This window comes from Podarcis tiliguerta (genome assembly GCF_965153285.1).
Source record: "Podarcis tiliguerta genome assembly, chromosome: 9".
Taxonomy (NCBI): domain Eukaryota; kingdom Metazoa; phylum Chordata; class Lepidosauria; order Squamata; family Lacertidae; genus Podarcis; species Podarcis tiliguerta.
The window spans coordinates 45,030,022-45,048,721 of NC_139542.1; the positions used below are offsets into that span (position 1 = coordinate 45,030,022).

The following is an 18,700-nucleotide window of genomic DNA, read 5'->3' on the forward strand; positions in this document are numbered from 1 at the left end:
AGGGGCATTATGAGCAGAGAAATGGATTGATGCTTCATTGTCTCTCTGCCAGTTATTCCCTTCCATACTTCCCCCAACTTTCAGGTTTGCAGACATTTGCAAGGGTAAAGATATCTGAAGACCCAGGAGGAAAAGCATATGATGTGATTTGGAACACACAAAAAAGGCTGGTGGGGTTTTGTTTAAATTGCCATTGGGCTTCAGTGCACTAAGAATTTGCTTTAGAAGAAAACAAGCTAGTTGATAGCTACTACTTAATGAGGACACTAGGGCAAAGCGCTCACAAAATTTATGTAATTGTGCATTTGTTTCGAAAGATGGGTGCATCACACAGCCTACTAAATCCTGGTGCTACTCTGCACCGACAGTTGTAGTGCTTTCTAATGTTCACCTTCAGCCCATTTAGTAGATATACAACTGCCTAATGATTGCATAGTTAAGAATTCCAACTCATGTGACTTGTTTTCTCAAGAGTTGTGTCAGAAAGCATTTAATTGTGTTGTTGAGCAAAGTTTAGTTAATTCAAGCCTGGCTGTTCCTTGGCTAAATCATATTATGGTCCCAAACGGACAGGATGCTATTTTGCTGCCCAATGAAGTATAGAACGTAGGCGCAGAATCCTTTAGCTGCTTGACCAGGCATTATTTTTACATCTTATATTAAATAGCAGCCTACTTATCTATTGAGTATAAGTGGGGAATTTAAAGGTCCAGTGGAAACTCTGAATATTTTCAGATGTATAACAGTTGGCGATGCCCATACTAAATGACCTTCTTCATTCACTGTGGAAACTTGCAGCGCTCAATAGCCCTAAAAATTTCTCATTTCTTGCTTGAGGTAGAATGATCTCCCACATGGAAAAAAAAATATTAATCACATGTTTATCGTACTAGAAGCAATAACAACCACTGCAGCAAAGGAAAGGGTATGAATTTAATACTAACTCTTTCTATTGAAATCACTCATAGTAACTTTCTCAAAGTTTTACCTGTAAAGTTGAAATACATTAAAGTTGGTCTGTGCCTGAAGGTTAATATGGTGTTTTTGATAAAGCTGTTGTGTGTGGGGGGGGGGACAATCCTAGGCTTACTAGGCCTGGGCGATATATCAATACATCGCCCAGGACCCAGTATGAGGAGCAGACCGCAATGTCAGCTTCACTCAGCGGTGTATCACTGGTGAAACCGCCACAACTCCTGAGTCCCTCTGCGAGTGACTTCCTCCAGTGAGCGTTGCTAGCAGAGGGACTGAGGAGCAGTGGCAGTTTCACCAGCGATATATCACTGAGTGTAACGACCATCCCACTCTGCCTTCATACTGTGCAGAGGGACAATAAAGCTGCATCGACAAGGCGCCGATACAGCTTGTTCCTCCCTCTGCATCTTTAAACTGCTCAGCCGAGGAGTGTGCGGTTGCTGAGCAGTTAAAGGATCCCCCAGCCTGGTGCTGGCTCCTGCACAAGCAGGGCAAGCACCGTGGATGGCTCTGCTGGGGATGGGCAGGGCTCCTGATCCCTAGCAGAGCACAGCAAAGGAGCCCCGATGCTCACGCCCCATTCCGCTCAACCACAAGGAGGGGAGCACCAGGGTTGGTTCTGCTGGGGATCAGAAGCCCTCCTGATCCCCAGGACAGCCACACAAAGAAGCCCCGATGCTCTCCCCAATTGTCCATGAGCAGGGGGAGCACCACGGACGGCTCAGCTGGGGATCGGGAGCCCTCCTATGTCCCAGCTGAGTCATACAAACAAGCTGTGGCCATTTCACCCGGTGCCTCACAGGCTGAGGCTGATGCAGCTTGTTTTTTCAACATTGTGGTACATTGCTAGACCACAATGTTTGGCTGGTGATATACCACGATGTTGAAAAGCTGATATCGCCCAGCCCTAAGGCTTACTAGATAACATGATTTGATCTACAAAATGTTGACCTCACTAAGCAGTCCCTGTGTTTGTTCAGGTAGCATTGTTAATAATATTACTGACTCCTGAACTTAGCCACACCTTCTGCAATGTCTGCATGGTTTTCTCCCATTATCTAAAGAAGGAAAAATAGTAGCAAGTGAAACGATTTTGGTTTGCAAGGACTCCGCTGCATGTGCTGGCACACAGAAATCAGGGTGAGGGCAGATGATAGGGGCACAGAATAATGTCCATTGTTTTAGTTGAGGTGGAAAAAAGACAGTAGGGAAAGGGGGTGTGGATAAGAGGTTTATAAAGTTATGCACAGCATGGAGAAAGGGGATAGAGTCCCCTCCCCCCCAAAAAAATACTATAACTTGGGATAATCTAATGATACCGTTTTATCAAGAGATTCAGAACAAACTATGCACTGTGTGAGAAACTAAGCCTTGAATTGGTGACAAGAATTGGTGATGGTCACTAGCTTAAATGGCTTTATAAGGGGATTAGATAAATTCATTGATAATCCATTTATCCATGACCGCTAGTCATTGTGGCTGTATGCAACACAGCAAAGTTCAGAAGGAACAGTATGACCATGAGTGCCAACTGCTTGGGGAACAGCAAAGAACAACAAAGAGCTATTGCTGTAATGCCTTGCTTGTGGTCTTCCTGGAGGCATCTTTTTTGGCCACTGTGAGAAGCAACGCGTAGACTAGGTGGTCTTTTGGTGCGAGCCAGCAGGAGTACTGTATTTTTGTGCTTTTTTTACATTTGGATCTCATTGCAAACCTTCCACACTGAGTTGCTAGATCTGTTCTGGTTAAATATTGTGAACCTGGTGAGACAGGTAAGAGCAATGTGGACTAAACCAGAGCAGTATAGTGGTTAATGTGTTAGACTACGATTGGGATATACCTGGATTCACATCTCTACTCGACCGTGAAGCTCATGTGGTAGACCTTGGGTCCATCACTATCTCTTAGCCTGATCTTCACAAGATCGTTGTGAGGGTAAAGTAGGAGAACCATGTACCCTGTCCAAAGCTCCTTGCAGGAAAGGCAGGATAAAAATATAATAACGCAAACCAGCTTTCCAACCCAAACAGTAGTTGGTGCTGTTTAACATATCAAACAGACCCCATGCCATTGGATGATGGATTCCATGTACAATTCCTCATCCAGCTAGACATTAACATTATTTGTCTCTTAATTGCAGGATGTTGCATTTGGTTGATAAATATTAAAAGTGATCATCAGAATAAAAATCCCATCTATTTTTATCTCCTTAATTAGTGTGGGGTTTACCATAATTACTGAGGTGGTTTTTAAAAAAGAAAAAAGAATAACGAAATATATATTTGGATCTGCATAATGTTTCTCTTTATTCACACAGAATAAATATAACACCTTTTCTATAGAGAGAAGTCAGCTTAAATTGATAAAATGTATGAGCTGCCAGTTATCTGACACCTTTTGACTGATGTGCCATGCTCCATGGAATGAAAGATCAAAACTGACAATTTTTCACAAGCTTCTTTGCTAATAATATTTGCTTTGCTCATCCCTACCAAATGCTCTTTATTATTTTTATATTATTTAATTATTAATTAGATAGACCTGTATGTCACGAGATATTTTTAATACCAATTATGGTCTAGCTTTCTAGTGATAATCATCTCAGTACCTTTTTGCAGACAGTTAAAAGAAAAACCTTCCTGTTCTTCTACTTTCTCATATTAGCAAGCTGTTGCAATGAGAGTGTAAACCAGTTGTTTTCCTGTACAGCTGGGACTGGAAGCAAGCACTGAGGGAAGCTCAAGGTCAGCAGCCTAACCCTAACCTTTGTGCTTGCGGATTCTAGCCATCTAACAACAGATGCTTTGATAAAGTTGATTAAACAGGAAAGTGTGCAGTCACCCATGCTGTGGCTCATAAAAACCGGATTCAAAATGTATTGTCAACTATTTAATAATCTTTCTGTGTTTGTCAGTTCAACCATGAGCCTCCCTAGGTTCAAACCTTTCCTTTTTCAAGGTATTTCAAACACAGTCAGCTTATGTAACAATAGTTTCAGGGTTATGACTACCTTTGTTTTTGACTGGCTAGTAAGTATCTACCCAGTTTTTCTGCTTTCCCTTCCTTTTAACTTTTTTTCTTTATCCAAGTCAGAATCAGTTCACAGAAGGGGCTGCTGGGAAATGTAGCCCCTAGATTTAGTCTTCGAATACACTCCAGTGGTACCTTGGTTTACAGGCGCTTCAGGTTATGCAATTTTGGATTGCACACCACTCCGAACCCAGAAGTACCGGAACGGGTTATGTCCAGCTTTTGGTGCTTGTGCTTGCGCAGAAACGCTAAATCACGCTTTGTGCATGCATAGAAGTGCTGAATCACGACCCCACGTGCGCAGACGTGGTGCTGTGGGTTGCGGACGGTGCGGGTTGCAAACTGCCTCCCGCATGGAACACGTTCACAACCCAAGGTTCCACTGTATTTAATCCTGCCCATTGTATTAACTGTTGTACAGTTGGGTGTATCAGAATTTAATGTGTGCTTAAGAAGTTTGCTTGTGTGGCATGGAATTTGTCAAATCAGGCCATGGATTCCCACAGAAATTGGAAGAATTCCTTCATAGCTCAAATGGAAGGCACAGTTTCACCACACTACCAGTTGCCTTGAAATTCTTACTAGGCCTCCAAAATATCAAAGAAATTATATTCTGCTTTCATTGGCTTGGAGAGTAGTATTGAAAACTGGCCCGGACAGTAGTACTGGGACCAAGTAATGGTGGGAGTCTATTGGACCCAGGTCTAATTTGTCCCACAGGTACTTCCATGAAGTTCCTGGTGCCTGATCATTTTGGAACACTATATGCTGAGGCAGCTTAAGTGCAAGATATTCATCAGATGCAGCTAAACTTCCTGGCTGCAAGTTAGGCAGAAACAATGAATAAGTACCATTTTCTTTCTTTCTCTACATTAACATAGGTTACTAAAAGTAAATCAGTTGTTGTGCAGCTGTTGAATTCTCATTCATATTAGTGCTGTATGCTGAAAACAGTTAAAAACACAAAAACAGAAAATACATTTAAAACAGAACTCAAAGTGCACAGTGTAGACACGCATGATAAAGACCCATTTATCCAGCTGGGAAAGCTGTTGGGACAAAAATGTATTTCAGAAAGTGCAGATAGTGGGTACCTGTTTGTAGCTCAACAGGAATGCTATTCCACAGAAGAGAGGCAACCTCATGAAAAACCCTTCTCTGATAGATGGTATATTACACCTGTTAAGTTAGTGAAACTGTATAAAGTCAGTAATAAATGTTGGAAATGTGAAGAAAAAGAGGGAACATTTTATCACATGTGGTGGGAATGTAAAAAGGTGAAATGCTTCTGGGAGATGATATATAATGAGTTGAAAAAATGTTGAAATACACATTTATAAAGAAACCAGAAGCATTTCTATCGGGCATTGTGGGGAGTGATATAAATAGAAAGGAATGTAAGCTCTTTTTATATGCAATAACAGCAGCAAGAATATTATTGGCCCAAAAATGGAAGCAAGAAGAGTTACAGTCGATTGAAGAATAGAGGATGAAGTTAATGGACTATGCAGAATTAGATAAACTAACAGGAAGGATTTGAAACCGGCGAGACCAGAAATTCACGGAAGACTGGAGTAAATTTAGGGACTATTTGAAAAGTAATTGTGAAGAACAGACAACGTTTGTAGGGTTGCAAGAAGTTTTGTAAAAATGGACAAGGGGGAGGATTTGTTAAGAGATGTAAAGGCAATATAAAGTTAAGAAATGCATAAGAAGTGGTTAAAATGGTGGATCATCAGAGGTGCTGATGGAAGTCCAAAAATATTGTATAAGTGATAAGTTTTGTGGTACATTTTATAATTTATATGTTAAAATTAATAAAAAATATTATTAAAAAGAAAAAGAAAAACCCTTCTCTGAGTTATTGTGGAGTGGGCTTCTGAAATCTTTTGAAATTTCAGGAGAAACTGTCCAGCAGTCCATAGCAGTCCATCTACTGAATGTCAGTGTTTGACCAGCTGACCTGCATGCGATTAATTTTGTAGCCCATTACAAATAATGAATAGCCACTCTTTGATCATTGCTTAGTTTCATAGTTGATGCACTACTGAAGTCTTTGTATGTTATTTTTTGTAAAATGATGAACTTTTAAGTATGTAATTTTGTAGCTGGCATTATATAAATGCAGTTGGTGTCTAATTAAGAAGTTCATAAAATACCTTTATGTCTTTCCATTTCCATTTGAATGTTCACTTGCATTTGCCTGCTGATAGAAGCTTTTCTCTCCAGAGGCATATTTGCAGTTACACTTTACATTTAATGGTGCTGATTATCCTGAGTGTTTAGCTGCATTGCTTGAGTTGCATTAGCTCTCTCTATGCTTTTGAATATGAATGAACTAGAAGAGGAACTGAAGGAGATATTTGAAGACAAACAGTAGATGTTGGCTTTGATTCATGAAATCCAGGGGAAAAAATGTGTTCTAAACCTCTTCCTTCCTGTTCAATAATTCTGATAATTAAGAATGACCAAAGTAGTGTCATATTGTGGACCATGCTAAAATTGCACAGTTCCATTTCTCACTGGTTAATTAAATTCCAAAACTGATTGTTGAACTGGCCATATATTTTATTTAGTATCTCTTTACTTTGCATTTTATATCTATTTTAAAATGGCAGATAAACCAGTCCTTTATGTAAGAATAGGATACAAATACCCATGAGTAACCAACAAAGGAATGGATTAGTACAGTGATTGCTAGGTTATGGGCAGCTGGGAAGTACTGGCGTCAATATATTTATCTGAAATGATAGGTGTGAATATCAGAAATAAGGAACACTGGATTTAATGGCTGCATTCTTATTCACACTTACCTGGGAGTAATTCCCTATTGAACTCAATAGGACATACTTTCCAGTAAGCATGCATAGAATTGGGTGGGGTTTTTTTCTTTACTGTGCGAAATATAAAGCATTCCTTTAAAAGAGGGAATTTCTCTTAAAATGTCATCTATCGATCATAGCAAAAGACTTGATCTGCTTTCCAGTACGAAGTGTATGCCACGATATTGATGTCCAAGAGAGATTGATTAATGTCGGAGGGTACCCACAGTAAAAGGCATTTGACCTGTTTGAACATTTGCTCTCCCGATTTCTTTTATAAGAAATAATATTTGAAAGGTGCCAAACCTGTCTTTATCATATTCTTACATGGTCTTTTTTCTTTCCTGTCCTCAGCTGTAAGCACAAGGTATACTTGGAGAAGCTTCCAAACACTAGCATAATCATCCCATTTCATAATGAAGGTTGGACTTCACTCTTGCGAACCATACACAGCATTATCAACAGGACTCCAAGTAGCCTAATAGCAGAAATCATTCTCGTGGATGACTTCAGTGACAGAGGTAAGACAAATACCTTCACCACTTGCGCAGTATTGTTCTCTCATATAAATCAGAACAAAATCACTCTTTTCTATGGGGGAAAAATCATATTACTATGATTTGCTTGAGAACTATGTGTTCAATTAGGTGTCCTTGGTAAGATTGCTCTGTTCATTTGTTTTTATCCAATGTCTGATATATTTTATACCAAGGGCAAAAGAAGGTTTAGGAGTCTCCTATGTCCTTTTCCTAAAATAGCATGGCTGATTTGGTGCATTGTTTCTGTAGTTTGCCAGATAACTAATGCTGAAAACATCTTTTTTGCTCAGTGTTATTCTTCTGAGTAAAAACCCATTAACTTTGACCTTTTGGGGAAGCTGTTTATCAGATTTCCCACTTTGTATTTTATTGCATGAGACAGCTTGATTTAACTGTAATGCCACAACAACATAGCAGTACATTACAATGACGGTATTATAATTCAGTATGTTGGGAGCTGGAAAGCAAAGCTTGCTTCAAGATATGGGCTCCCCTAGATTAACTGGGCACAATACAGGCAGAGTCAGATGCACCTCCATTTGTTTAACTTCGTACTTTACAGCACAATCCTATGCATGTTTACTCATAAAAATTCACACTGAATTTGGTGGGTCTCAGTACTTCCTTTTAAGTAGAGAGCAAGTGTGATATGGTGGCTACAGCATCAGAGTGGGATTAGGAAGCCCCCAGGTTCAAATCACTACTTAGCTATCAAGTTCACAGAATGACCTTGAGCCACCTATTGTCTCTCAGCTCAGCCTATAAAACAGGGTTGTTGGAAGAATATAGTTGAAGGAAGTGAACCATCTATACTGCCTTGAGCTCCTGGTTGGCAGGCCTGGGGCCACTCCACCCACCCTCGGTGGGAAAAAATATATCTCTAAACAGCCCCGTGAGGGCAGAGCATGCTCAGGCAGCATGGATTGGTAGTTTTGGGAGCAGAAAGAAAGAAGAAGAGAATTTAAAACAGGCTGGGGTGAAATGGAGCAGCATTCCACACTGCAATATTTTGTTGTTTTGCTACAGGGTCATCTGTAAATATATAATTACAGTGCTTAGAATTGCAGGCCAGAATTGCAGTGTTAGGCATGCCAACCTAGGAGGAAGTCCCACTGAAGATAGTGATACTTACTTCAAAGTAAATATGCATAACATTCTGCAGTACATTGCATTAATTCACTGGTATTTTGGCTACAATATTAAGTCTACATACTAGGAAATATTTGCTGTTTAACCCAGTTGTTCCTGCTTTCCAGTAGACATGCTTTGGAATAAGATGGGAGGTGATTCTATGTACCTAATTAATCTGGTAGGAGCCCACTTAAAGCGAGACAAAATGTGATTTGTGAAAAGTCTTTAACTGTGTGTGTGTTCTTAAACAGTTTTTGTCTGTGTCATTAATTTGTAAGCTGAATAGACATACCTTTGTTCTCTTATCAGAGTAAGCATAAACATAAATGAAACTACTCTCTGCTCTGCACATTAATCAAATTAACTGATGGTACAAGCCAACTGTTACTGTTTCATGGTTTAACATTGTGAAAATCAAATAGCTTTCCTTCCATGACAAATATGTGTTCATTGTTGGATTTGATCTGCACTGGATTTTTATTGTTCATAGCTGTACATGTTTATTAGAGGAATTGTGGCGCATGTGAACAACCTTTTTCTGGTACTTGTTTGGAACTTTTGACCCACGCAAAATGGATTGTTGTGACATTTATATGACATTGGTAAGAGCAGTGGAAGACAAATGGGATTCTTGAATCAGAGCTTCTTGGATGGGAAGCCCTGTTGCTAAGGCAGTTCTCAGACGTCTTAGTGAATCAACATTGTGATGGAGTGTGTCTCGGAAAGAATTTCATTTTACAGTTTTGAAGCTAAAACCGAGGTGCAGCATATGCATCTCTCTGTCTTTCATATCACTGTCAGCCTCCTTGCAATGTGAATTTTGATGGACTGTCTCGCTTCGCATTAGGTAGCTTAGCTGCAATCATATAATACAGATGATGCACATTTGAAAGCATCTATTCAGTGACCAAAGGCTTCAGGGAACTAGATAAATATAAGACAGCATTGTGTGATTTCAGTGAACTTTTCAAGAGAATGAGAAAATTGTGGGTCATGTGTAAATATATGTGAGGTTCAACAGTATTTTAAAACTTCCTTGCACACAGAAAACTATCATATTGTGGTGAAGTGTTCAGCCTAGTCTTCTTAACCCACACACTATATTCCATGTGCAAGGAATTTTCTAGTGGGGAAGCATTTTGATATGTGATGTTCCACCTGCAGGCTGAAGTGGTCCTTTGCATGGAAACCTTTACCACTTTATCCTGAAAGTTAGAAAGGGTAAAGTGGTAAAGTTTCCCTTGCCGTTTATACAATAAACTGGGCCTGAGAGTATCAACATTTCTCCATTGACACCAAATTGGCTGTCCTTAACAATATGCCATCTCGAGTGTCCAGGTGAAACGTTTGTGTTGTTGTAAAGCATTTGTTGGTCCAGCTGCTCTTCTTTTCTCCACACATAGCCCCCACTACAAAAGTTGACACATATGTCACCTTATATTACCAGAGTGACTCCCTTTCTACTTCACCATACCACATTAGCATAAAAGTGACCACTTTTCCCTCTTTGAATTGTATGCTTATGCATGTTACTATGGTAACACATGGCAAAACACTTTGCATATGTGCATAACAGTTATGGCTTGTTGAATGCAGGTGTCAAACCTCTTTCTGGTTCTTCTATGTTATACTAAGGAGATGAGCTTTCTCCCCATAATGCTGTGTTGCTTTGGAGTCTTTTGTGCTTTAGGGAAAGGAGCTAGGGGCTTTTATGGCCATTCACACCCCTTAAAATGTTTTCAAAACATGATTTGGAGTTAATCATTGTCTCGTAAGACCCTTTATTGCAAAAACTTTTCTGCAAAAGTCTGCTGAGAAGAAATTGCCAAGAGACAAACAAACTTGTCAGAACTGCAGTTATTTAGCAAGGTGGTAAATGTTTAGCACCTTGAAAGGACTGTAAAAATAGATGAAGGGAATGGTTGTGCATTTCCAACTTTATATTCTTATCTAATGCTAATACTGAAGTAAAATAAAGGGCCTTCAGTGAAAGACAAGAAAAATATTTTACTGCATAGCACACCACTGAGGATTCTGCCAGACTACCTCTGAAAAGTTGTTTTGTACTTATTTATTTTTTACACATTTTTTCCCCTGACCCGAAATCTTTGGATTGTTCGTGCATAACTAGCAATAAATTCTGGCATTTAGATAATGGGAAACTGGAAGGACAGGAACACTTTTAAATCTTGGTAGGTCTCAAATGAGAGGGCTAGTGTTGGAAAGTAGAAAGACGGGAGCTGAAATGATAGTCTATTTGACAATATTTCCATTAAGAATTATGTGTCAGTTGACTGTGTGAGAGTTATGCTACCCCCCCAGCCATACTACATTGCAACTCCTTACCCTACATATGGGATGGTATTGCTGTGCTGATATTAAGGTTAGATTGTATCTCATTATGTTTTTGCAAAGATTGCCTTTAGTATCTCTTAGTATGTTCTTCCATTTATGAGCTGTCTAATCTGTGGCAGCCATTTTTGTTTTGCATCTAATTGACATAAGACAGACCTTCTGACATAATTGGTTTAGCTTGCTTTTAGAGGGATTAAATCTGTTCTACTGCAGTCACAAGGATAGTCAGAAACACAGCCTTTGATGATATGCTAATAATGACCTTTGCAAGTCAGCCTTTTGTTTTTTTTCTTAATGTCTGCATTAGCACTGCCAATCCTGTCAGCAGTTAACAGTGGATGCCTAGTGAGTAATCTTGAAAATCCCCATTTGTCAAGCAGCTATGTCTTTCAATACTTCTGGTTCTCTGCAGCAGTTTTTCAACTAAGGCATGTTGTTAATTGGATGAAAAAGCATTCTTAACTGCTGAATTCTTTTCAATAGTATCAAAAGTTCTTTTTTCCCCCACCCTGAGCCGTTGATTAGCATGAAAAGGTGTGTTGACCTGATATTCCGCTCTTTAACCTTTCAGATCAACACATACTGTACCTGATAAATAGATGTGCATGTTGCCCTTCTGCTAGCTGGGGTATCCAATGTGGCACCTTCCAGGTATTTTAGATTCCAGTTCCCATCAGCCCAAGCTAACATTGGTCAGAGATTATGGGTGCTGGGGACCACAACATCTGGAGGGCACCATGTTGACGAGCCTTATGCAAGTGGAGCATGCAGCCTACCAGGACCAGCCCAAAACATTTTGCTACCTGAGGCAAGTCAACAGTGGAAGGCAAACCTGTTACCCAGCTCTGGGTGGGACGACTCTGGGGGCTGACATAGCTGAGCTGGAGTAGGGGGTTGGCTGGGTGGGGCCTACACATCCTGCCACTGCTGCCTCCTCCACCCCATGGTAGCTTCTGCAAGGAAGCAGCCAGGCTTGGAGCCCTGCCCACGTGGGAGGCAAGATCTTTGTAGTGCTGAATCTGCAGCAGAAGTGGCAAAGGTGCATGAGAACATTGCTCTCTTTACTTTGTTATTACTTAGTTGTTATTTCTGTTTAAGAATTTCCTGCCTGGCTTGCCTCAGTGCTTTTGTCATCTGGAGCCATCAGCTTGTATGTGATTTTATCCTTTACTTTTTGCCTGTGGCATCTCCAGACTCTCCTTCCCCACTCATGTGCAAAAGAAGTATACCCTGTTTTGATCTGTAAAATCTCTATTGAGTCCACATCCTGTTTCCATAGTGGCCAGTCATACGTTTATGGGAAGCTATTAGGATGCACTAGCTTTTACACATTTCAAAACTTAAGTTTTATGGATTTCACAAGGCAGGGTAAATCCTCTACCACCACCTTTGGAAGTTTAGCAGAACACCAGTTTTAATTTGGCACGTCCAAATTTGTGAAATATTCTCATCAGAATAATGAAATGATTTGGGCAGTGAGGAAGAGCCAAAGATGCTGGTTAAAAGTCAGAAACAAACTCTCTTCCCTAGCAATTAGTTGCATGGCTTATTTTATTGCAAATGAAATCTCCTCTATTTTGCTTTCAGACAGCTACTTTGATCAATATACCATTGATGTGACACATGTTTCTAGATGGTTGGCTTCAGGTCTTGGGCAAGCATATTGGCTTCTGATGTGATGAAAACTTCTGCAATAATTCATTATGTTGTAGCAGGCCTCTGTTGCAGGAAGTGCTCCACTCCTATTATGGGAGATTCCTTAATCCCTTCCATTGTTGCAAATCTATTTTCTCTTGCACATTTTTTTTTTAAAAAAGTCTGCAATATTGTATTATACTGCTAGTATTGCCAGGAGCAACTTCTGGTTCATTCTTTTTCTTTCTCAGCTGACAAAAGAGGTATGTCGAATAGCATGATTTAGTTCTGCAACTGCTACAGTATGGCAGGGCTGGCAGAACACCTCACCACTGCTCATTCTCTGCTCTGCCTGGCATCTGGTTGCATCTGCCCTGCTGCAACAAATTTGGCAGTACATTGGTAGTGCCAGTGCACATCATGGTCTAACTGCATCTCTGTCGCCTGACTGAGTCAGGGGTTTTCCCCAAGAGGTGCAGTCTATAATAACCTGGGGAAAAGTTGACTAGCAGTCATTCTACACCAGCAACAAGCAAGGGCCCTTTTAGAAGGACCTTTGATCCTCCTTGCCATGAGATGGGTTCTAGATTGCTACCTGGGTTGTCTCCATCGTAGTTCTGATCCTGATTTGACTGATACATCACTTTTGACACATTAATGGGTACAGATTTGGCAAAGTAGTTAGTAGCAGTAGTAATAATAATAATAATGCATAACATATCCTTAGCACTTCTGAGTGTTCAAATCACTTCTCATACATATTAGATATTAATCAGTTTCAAGAATTTTGCTTCCCAGGACAGGTGTTAAATTGCCATACCTAAGTTACAAAAATTATCTCATCACCAGTTACTGCTACCAGGCATGATCACCTTGCCAATTCTGTGTACTCTTGAGATCCCCTTGGTAATGTCACAAACCTTCTTTATCTCTTCAATTTTCTGGCCTTTGGGCCCTTATAGATGTTTCTGACAACTAATGATAGCATTTCATGTATCTGTTAAAGTGGGCCACAGCCCACAAAAGCTTCAGTAGTCTTTAAATTTGATAGATGCCACACAACTCATTGTTACTGTTGCAATGGACCACCGTGGCAACAATGGATTCTTGTAACTCTTATAACAACCTTGTAAGGTATGTAGGTCAGTAATGGTATCTCTACAGTGGGGTTAGTGGCCGAGGATAAAAGAAAGAAGCTTGTCCAAGGCTATCTGGTGATTTCATGACAAATGAGATGTTTGAACCATAGACTTCTAGGTTCATAGCTCAATCTCAGTCACTGCACTAGATGACTAATAGCACAATCCTGTGCCTACTCAGAAGTAAGCTTCATTGACTTCAGTGGGGTTAATCCTAGGTAAGTGTGTATATGCTCACTTATGTAGGAACAAGTCCTATTGAACTCACTTCCAAGTAAATATAAATAGGGTTGCCATATTTCAAAAAGTGAAAAGTAGTTTTTGAGCTAGGAAATTCACCAAAATCTACACTTCCGACTGCATAAATGGACTTAATAAATAATAACTAGTACATGTACAAATATGTTTGTACCAGAAGTCTTGTATAGTAGAGTGGTCCTCGGGTTACAGACGCTTCAGGTTACAGACTCCGCTAACCCAGAAATAGTACCTCGGGTTAAGAACTTTGCTTCAGGATGAGAACAGAAATCGTGTGGCGGCGGCACAGCAGCAGCGGGAGGCCCCATTAGCTAAAGTGGTACCTCAGGTTAAGAACAGTTTCAGGTTAAGAACGGACCTCCAGAATGAATTAAATTCTTAATCCAAGGTACCACTGTATCGGAAGCAATGTTCCTACCTAGAAAATAGTTTAGTGACATTTTTAACCCACAACCATGTAATTGAGCAATTGGCCATTACGTTACTTTAAGATCTGCTTGAGCGTTATCTTTTCATGATATGCTGCTAGGTGCATAGTTGTCTACAGCTGTTCAGATCATCTAATCTAATTTTCTCTGTCAAGGATTCCAGGAAAGCATGAGTTGCCAGCATGGGCTTTGTGTAAGTGTGCAATTTTATTTTGAAGCCACAGCTCTGGGAGAGTGGGTAAACCCCCTCACTGTAGGTTTCATGCACCAGTAAAAAGTTTCCCTAATTTTACCAAGAATAACTGCCTGAGAACAACTTTTTGCAATCTAGAAGGGATCATCAGTCATCCATCCCACTTGAGAGCTGTGAGCCACTCCATCAACTTTTTTAATTTCAAAAGACAGTAACACAATTAGATGTGCATTTAAAACTGTCAAGGTTAATCAATTATCCTCTGTGTTAAGTTTACCAATAAAAACAAGTTGTCCCTTCTGAATAATATATACATGATTAAATTTACAAAGGTGAAAATGCCTGAGGCTGACATTTTTTAAATCTTCTACCAATGCTCCTGTGCAATCGGCTAGTCACCCAAAGGAGACCCATTACAGCCTCTCAACTTGCATACAGTAGTAAAAGATGAAGCAAAAGTTAAGCTTATCTGAATAAGCTTTTTTGTAGAAAATTGTAAGCATAAATTAGTATGTAATTCCAAAATCACTTTGTCCAATGTACCAAAATAAATAATTATACTGTGCACAGAAAAAAAATCACTTATGCCTGTGTATTTAAATTAGTTTAATGTAAGTTAATGAGACTGAGCTATCCTATTCATCGTTACTGCTACTGATTTTTAATATGCATGTACTTGGAAGAACAGAACTTACTGGAATATACTTATTGAAAAGCAACAGTTGACATGATGCAGTCTGTGCCTACAGCAACCTAAATTCAGTGGACAAGAAGGGATAGGAATGCATGGGAAAATGGAGTAGGGAAAAGGCAGTTGTAATGAAATCCCAAAACTCTGTTTCCTTTTTTCTGCCCGGGACACTGTTCAGCTGTAGACACCAAAGCAAACAATAATAATATAACCAGCATTTCGCATGATTCTATGTAGCGTTTGAGAGGAAACGAAGAGACATGTCTCCTCAAAGTTAAGCCATTTCAGTATACCACACCCCCCATGCATTGGCAGTCCTACCATGAGACAGAGTAAGGCTGCTGAGGGGTGGGGAATGGACTGAGTTAGGTGTGCCATGCACCTTCCCCTGCATTCTCTAAGCTAGCCTGCTGCACTCTGCTGCAGTGGAAGGTGCTGTTCCTTCAAAAAGCTGAAGCTACAAATCTGGGCAGCTTCTGTATCTGGAATAGAGGAAAGCACCATCTTGTCCTTTACCTCAGGCAGCAGAATGTCTTGCAGCTTCTGCATACATGCAGTATCAAACACAGAATCCTATCAGATTGTATCCTTGGGTTCTCCTCACCAAAGCTTTATCAAAATGGCTAGATTTTGAACATTTTTTCCTCTGTCTCCATTTGCTGCTCATGCCCAGGAACCAATGTTCTCCCTCATCATCTATAAAACTCAGTGTAAGGTAGACAATTTCACTTTTTTATTTTTAACGTAACCTATCCTTTCTCACTCACTTTTACTTTTGGAGCTGAGTCACCAGGCTTCACTCAGAGGAACTTACTCCTGCGACTATTCTGTCTGATTAAACCAAGCCAATAATTTTACTGGGGTTTGCATAGCAGGTTGAAAGGTATAGTTTTCCTTACATTAGGAGTTTGACAGCAAAGCGAAGTACACCCATTTAAGTGGGTTGTGAATCTCATTACTACTATCAAACACAGGAGGAATTGTTTCTGTGTAAACATGTGCAAGATTGTAGTGTCAAGCATGCCTAAAAGACAAGGAGATAGATATAGATATAGATATAGATATAGATATAGATATAGATATAGATATAGATATAGATATTCTATGTAGGTGATTGCCTCTTATTCGTTGTTTCTTGTAACTGTCTTCAGTTTATGAAATAATAAAAAATATTTGGGGTTTGTTTTGGAAGTTTCTTTAGTATGTTCTATCTTGAAACAATGTTTGCCCTCCAGCAGAAATCCTGAGAGCAACTTGTTAACAACAGAAAAGAGAGTGTGGGGGCACAGCAAAGGGCATGTTACTAGAACGTCCCTGATAAGACTTGGCATTTGTATTGGTTTTTCTATAGCTGCTCAATTTCGTAATATCTGAATTGACTAGAATTGCTTTATCTACCTGGCCTTGGTGGGCAGGCCCTTGACTGACTCCAGCTACAAAAGCTAAGGCTACTGAAAAGACTCATGGGCTAGAGTATTGTGTTTGGGGGGGGGTGCTGTTATTTATATTTATTTTTGTATCTTTATTTTATAACTTAATATGATTTGTGTGGAAACAATTTAATTTGTACGTTCAATGTTTTATTTATTCTTTATAACTACTTTTGTTAGGGTTTGTAATTATGTATTTTTTCATGTTGTTAGCTGCCTTGAACATAGTTTGAACTACGGAAAGGTGGCATACAAATAAAATTATGTGTGTATCTATTTAAGTGGCAGAGATATGGTAAGTTAGGGAGCTGTTTAGTTTAGAAGGTAACAAATTTACAAATTAATTGTCAGGCTGAAAGTGGAATGCTAGGCCTAAGCCCATCAGTTTCTGCGCTGTTTGGAGTCCAAGCCCTCGGGTTTTCTCATCCTTACTGTAATGAAAAAGCATCCATCAGTGTGAAGGTAGCTGGCCTTGAAAATTACATGATGCTTCCCATGTTAATCACCTCATAAATGAATTAATCTGAACGACGACCTCTTAAATCTAGCTAAAATCCAGTCATCACAAATTTAGACAGGATCACCATATCCGGTTCACTTGGAAGTAAAAATAGAAATGAAATAGGCTTATGTCTGCCTACCATCATTCTTAGGGATCAGTGCCAGAACCTTTTGCCTCTTAGTGGTTATGCTCCTCATGACTATAGTCAAATATCTATTTTTTTCTCTCCTGGTTCTGGGAATACCCTCAGAACCATTAAAAAAGGGCTCTGGAATATTTGAGTGTAGCTTTATGCAGAACAAAGCTGTATGTGTTTAGAGGAGAGATGCATAATAGAATTTTCCCTCCTAAGATCTACTTGGTATCTAGATAGATGTTTTTATACCACTTTACTAATGAATACATATTTATTAAATCTGCATTGACAGTTGTATGAAAGCTATTGATTTTACATTAAAAAGGGCTGTTTACAGGGTTAGTTCAGCATGTAAGACACATTTTGAGTACAATGTTTTAAAATTCTGTAAATTTCCATAAGTTTCATTGTTCCCCATTTTTCTTGGTGTGTGGCAATGCAACAACATAACTGTAATATTTATACACATTGTTGGAAGTCATGTGGCCAAAAAGATTTTGAACACTATGCAGGGCCGGATTTAGGTCTGATGAGGCTCTAAGCTACTGAAGGTAATGGGGCCCTTTATATGTCCAGCTGTCTTTTGTCAACAACAAATTGTCACTGTTTTTTTTTGTGTTGAATATCTGCTATACGGTAATTTATGGACCTAATAGGCATCTAAAGCCATTTGCACATAACAAAATATGTATTTTATAAAAGTAATTGTTGAACTGAAATACAGTTAAGAAGAAGTATATTAATAGTGGAGGGGAAATTGGGGGAGGGGAGGAGTGGGGCCCTAAGCTATAGCTTGTTCAGTTTATACGTAAATCTGACACTATGCTGTGTTCCATTAACTTCAGTATGATTACTCTCACAGTGTGTGAAACTTTATTGCAAAAACTACATGTGAAAGATTTCAGATCAAAAAGTGAAGCTGTGTATAATTTCTGTACTCTCATTGCATTGGGGAAAAAATATTGTGGATTGTATAACATATTTGACTTGCGCAGGGGGAAGGTGCATTTAGAGAGTTCACAGCTTGAGCAAGAATGGAATTCTACCTTACCTAAACAGCGTGTTCTATACCTGGGTACAGCAGCAGCTGCTGTTTCACCAACTAGAAGGACACTGCAAGTGATTCTTAAGATTAAACATATTCATAAGATTGTGAAAGAACTTAAACTTTCCAAGAAGCCCTTTAGAAACACAGCTTTGTCCTTGCCACAAGGTCAATGTAAAGTGAACAAGAAAGTTTGAAACAAAACAAAATACTGCACACTGCACTGTCCTCATCTGTTTGAATTTACTTGTATGTTTCCCAGTTCCACTGCAGAAGCTTAGCTCCCTGTTTCCCAGTTCCACTGCAGAAGCTTAGCTCCCTGTACAGAGATGAATTGGCCAAGACTCAGCACCAAGTCAACCAATATAATCAACATCATAGAATAGTTTTG

At 39.5% G+C, this 18,700-nt stretch overlaps 1 protein-coding gene across 4 annotated transcripts in view; it reads left to right on the top strand.

The window, feature by feature from the left end:
* The window catches only part of GALNTL6 (polypeptide N-acetylgalactosaminyltransferase like 6), a 432,117-nt gene that overhangs the window by 180,359 nt on the left and 233,058 nt on the right, over nucleotides 1-18,700 (top strand). For all 4 annotated transcript variants that reach the window (XM_083457344.1, XM_083457342.1, XM_083457343.1 and 1 more), the window contains exon 5: nucleotides 7,182-7,348. In XM_083457344.1, coding sequence (XP_083313470.1) covers nucleotides 7,182-7,348 — 167 coding nt within the window. The remainder of the gene's footprint in view (nucleotides 1-7,181; nucleotides 7,349-18,700) is intronic.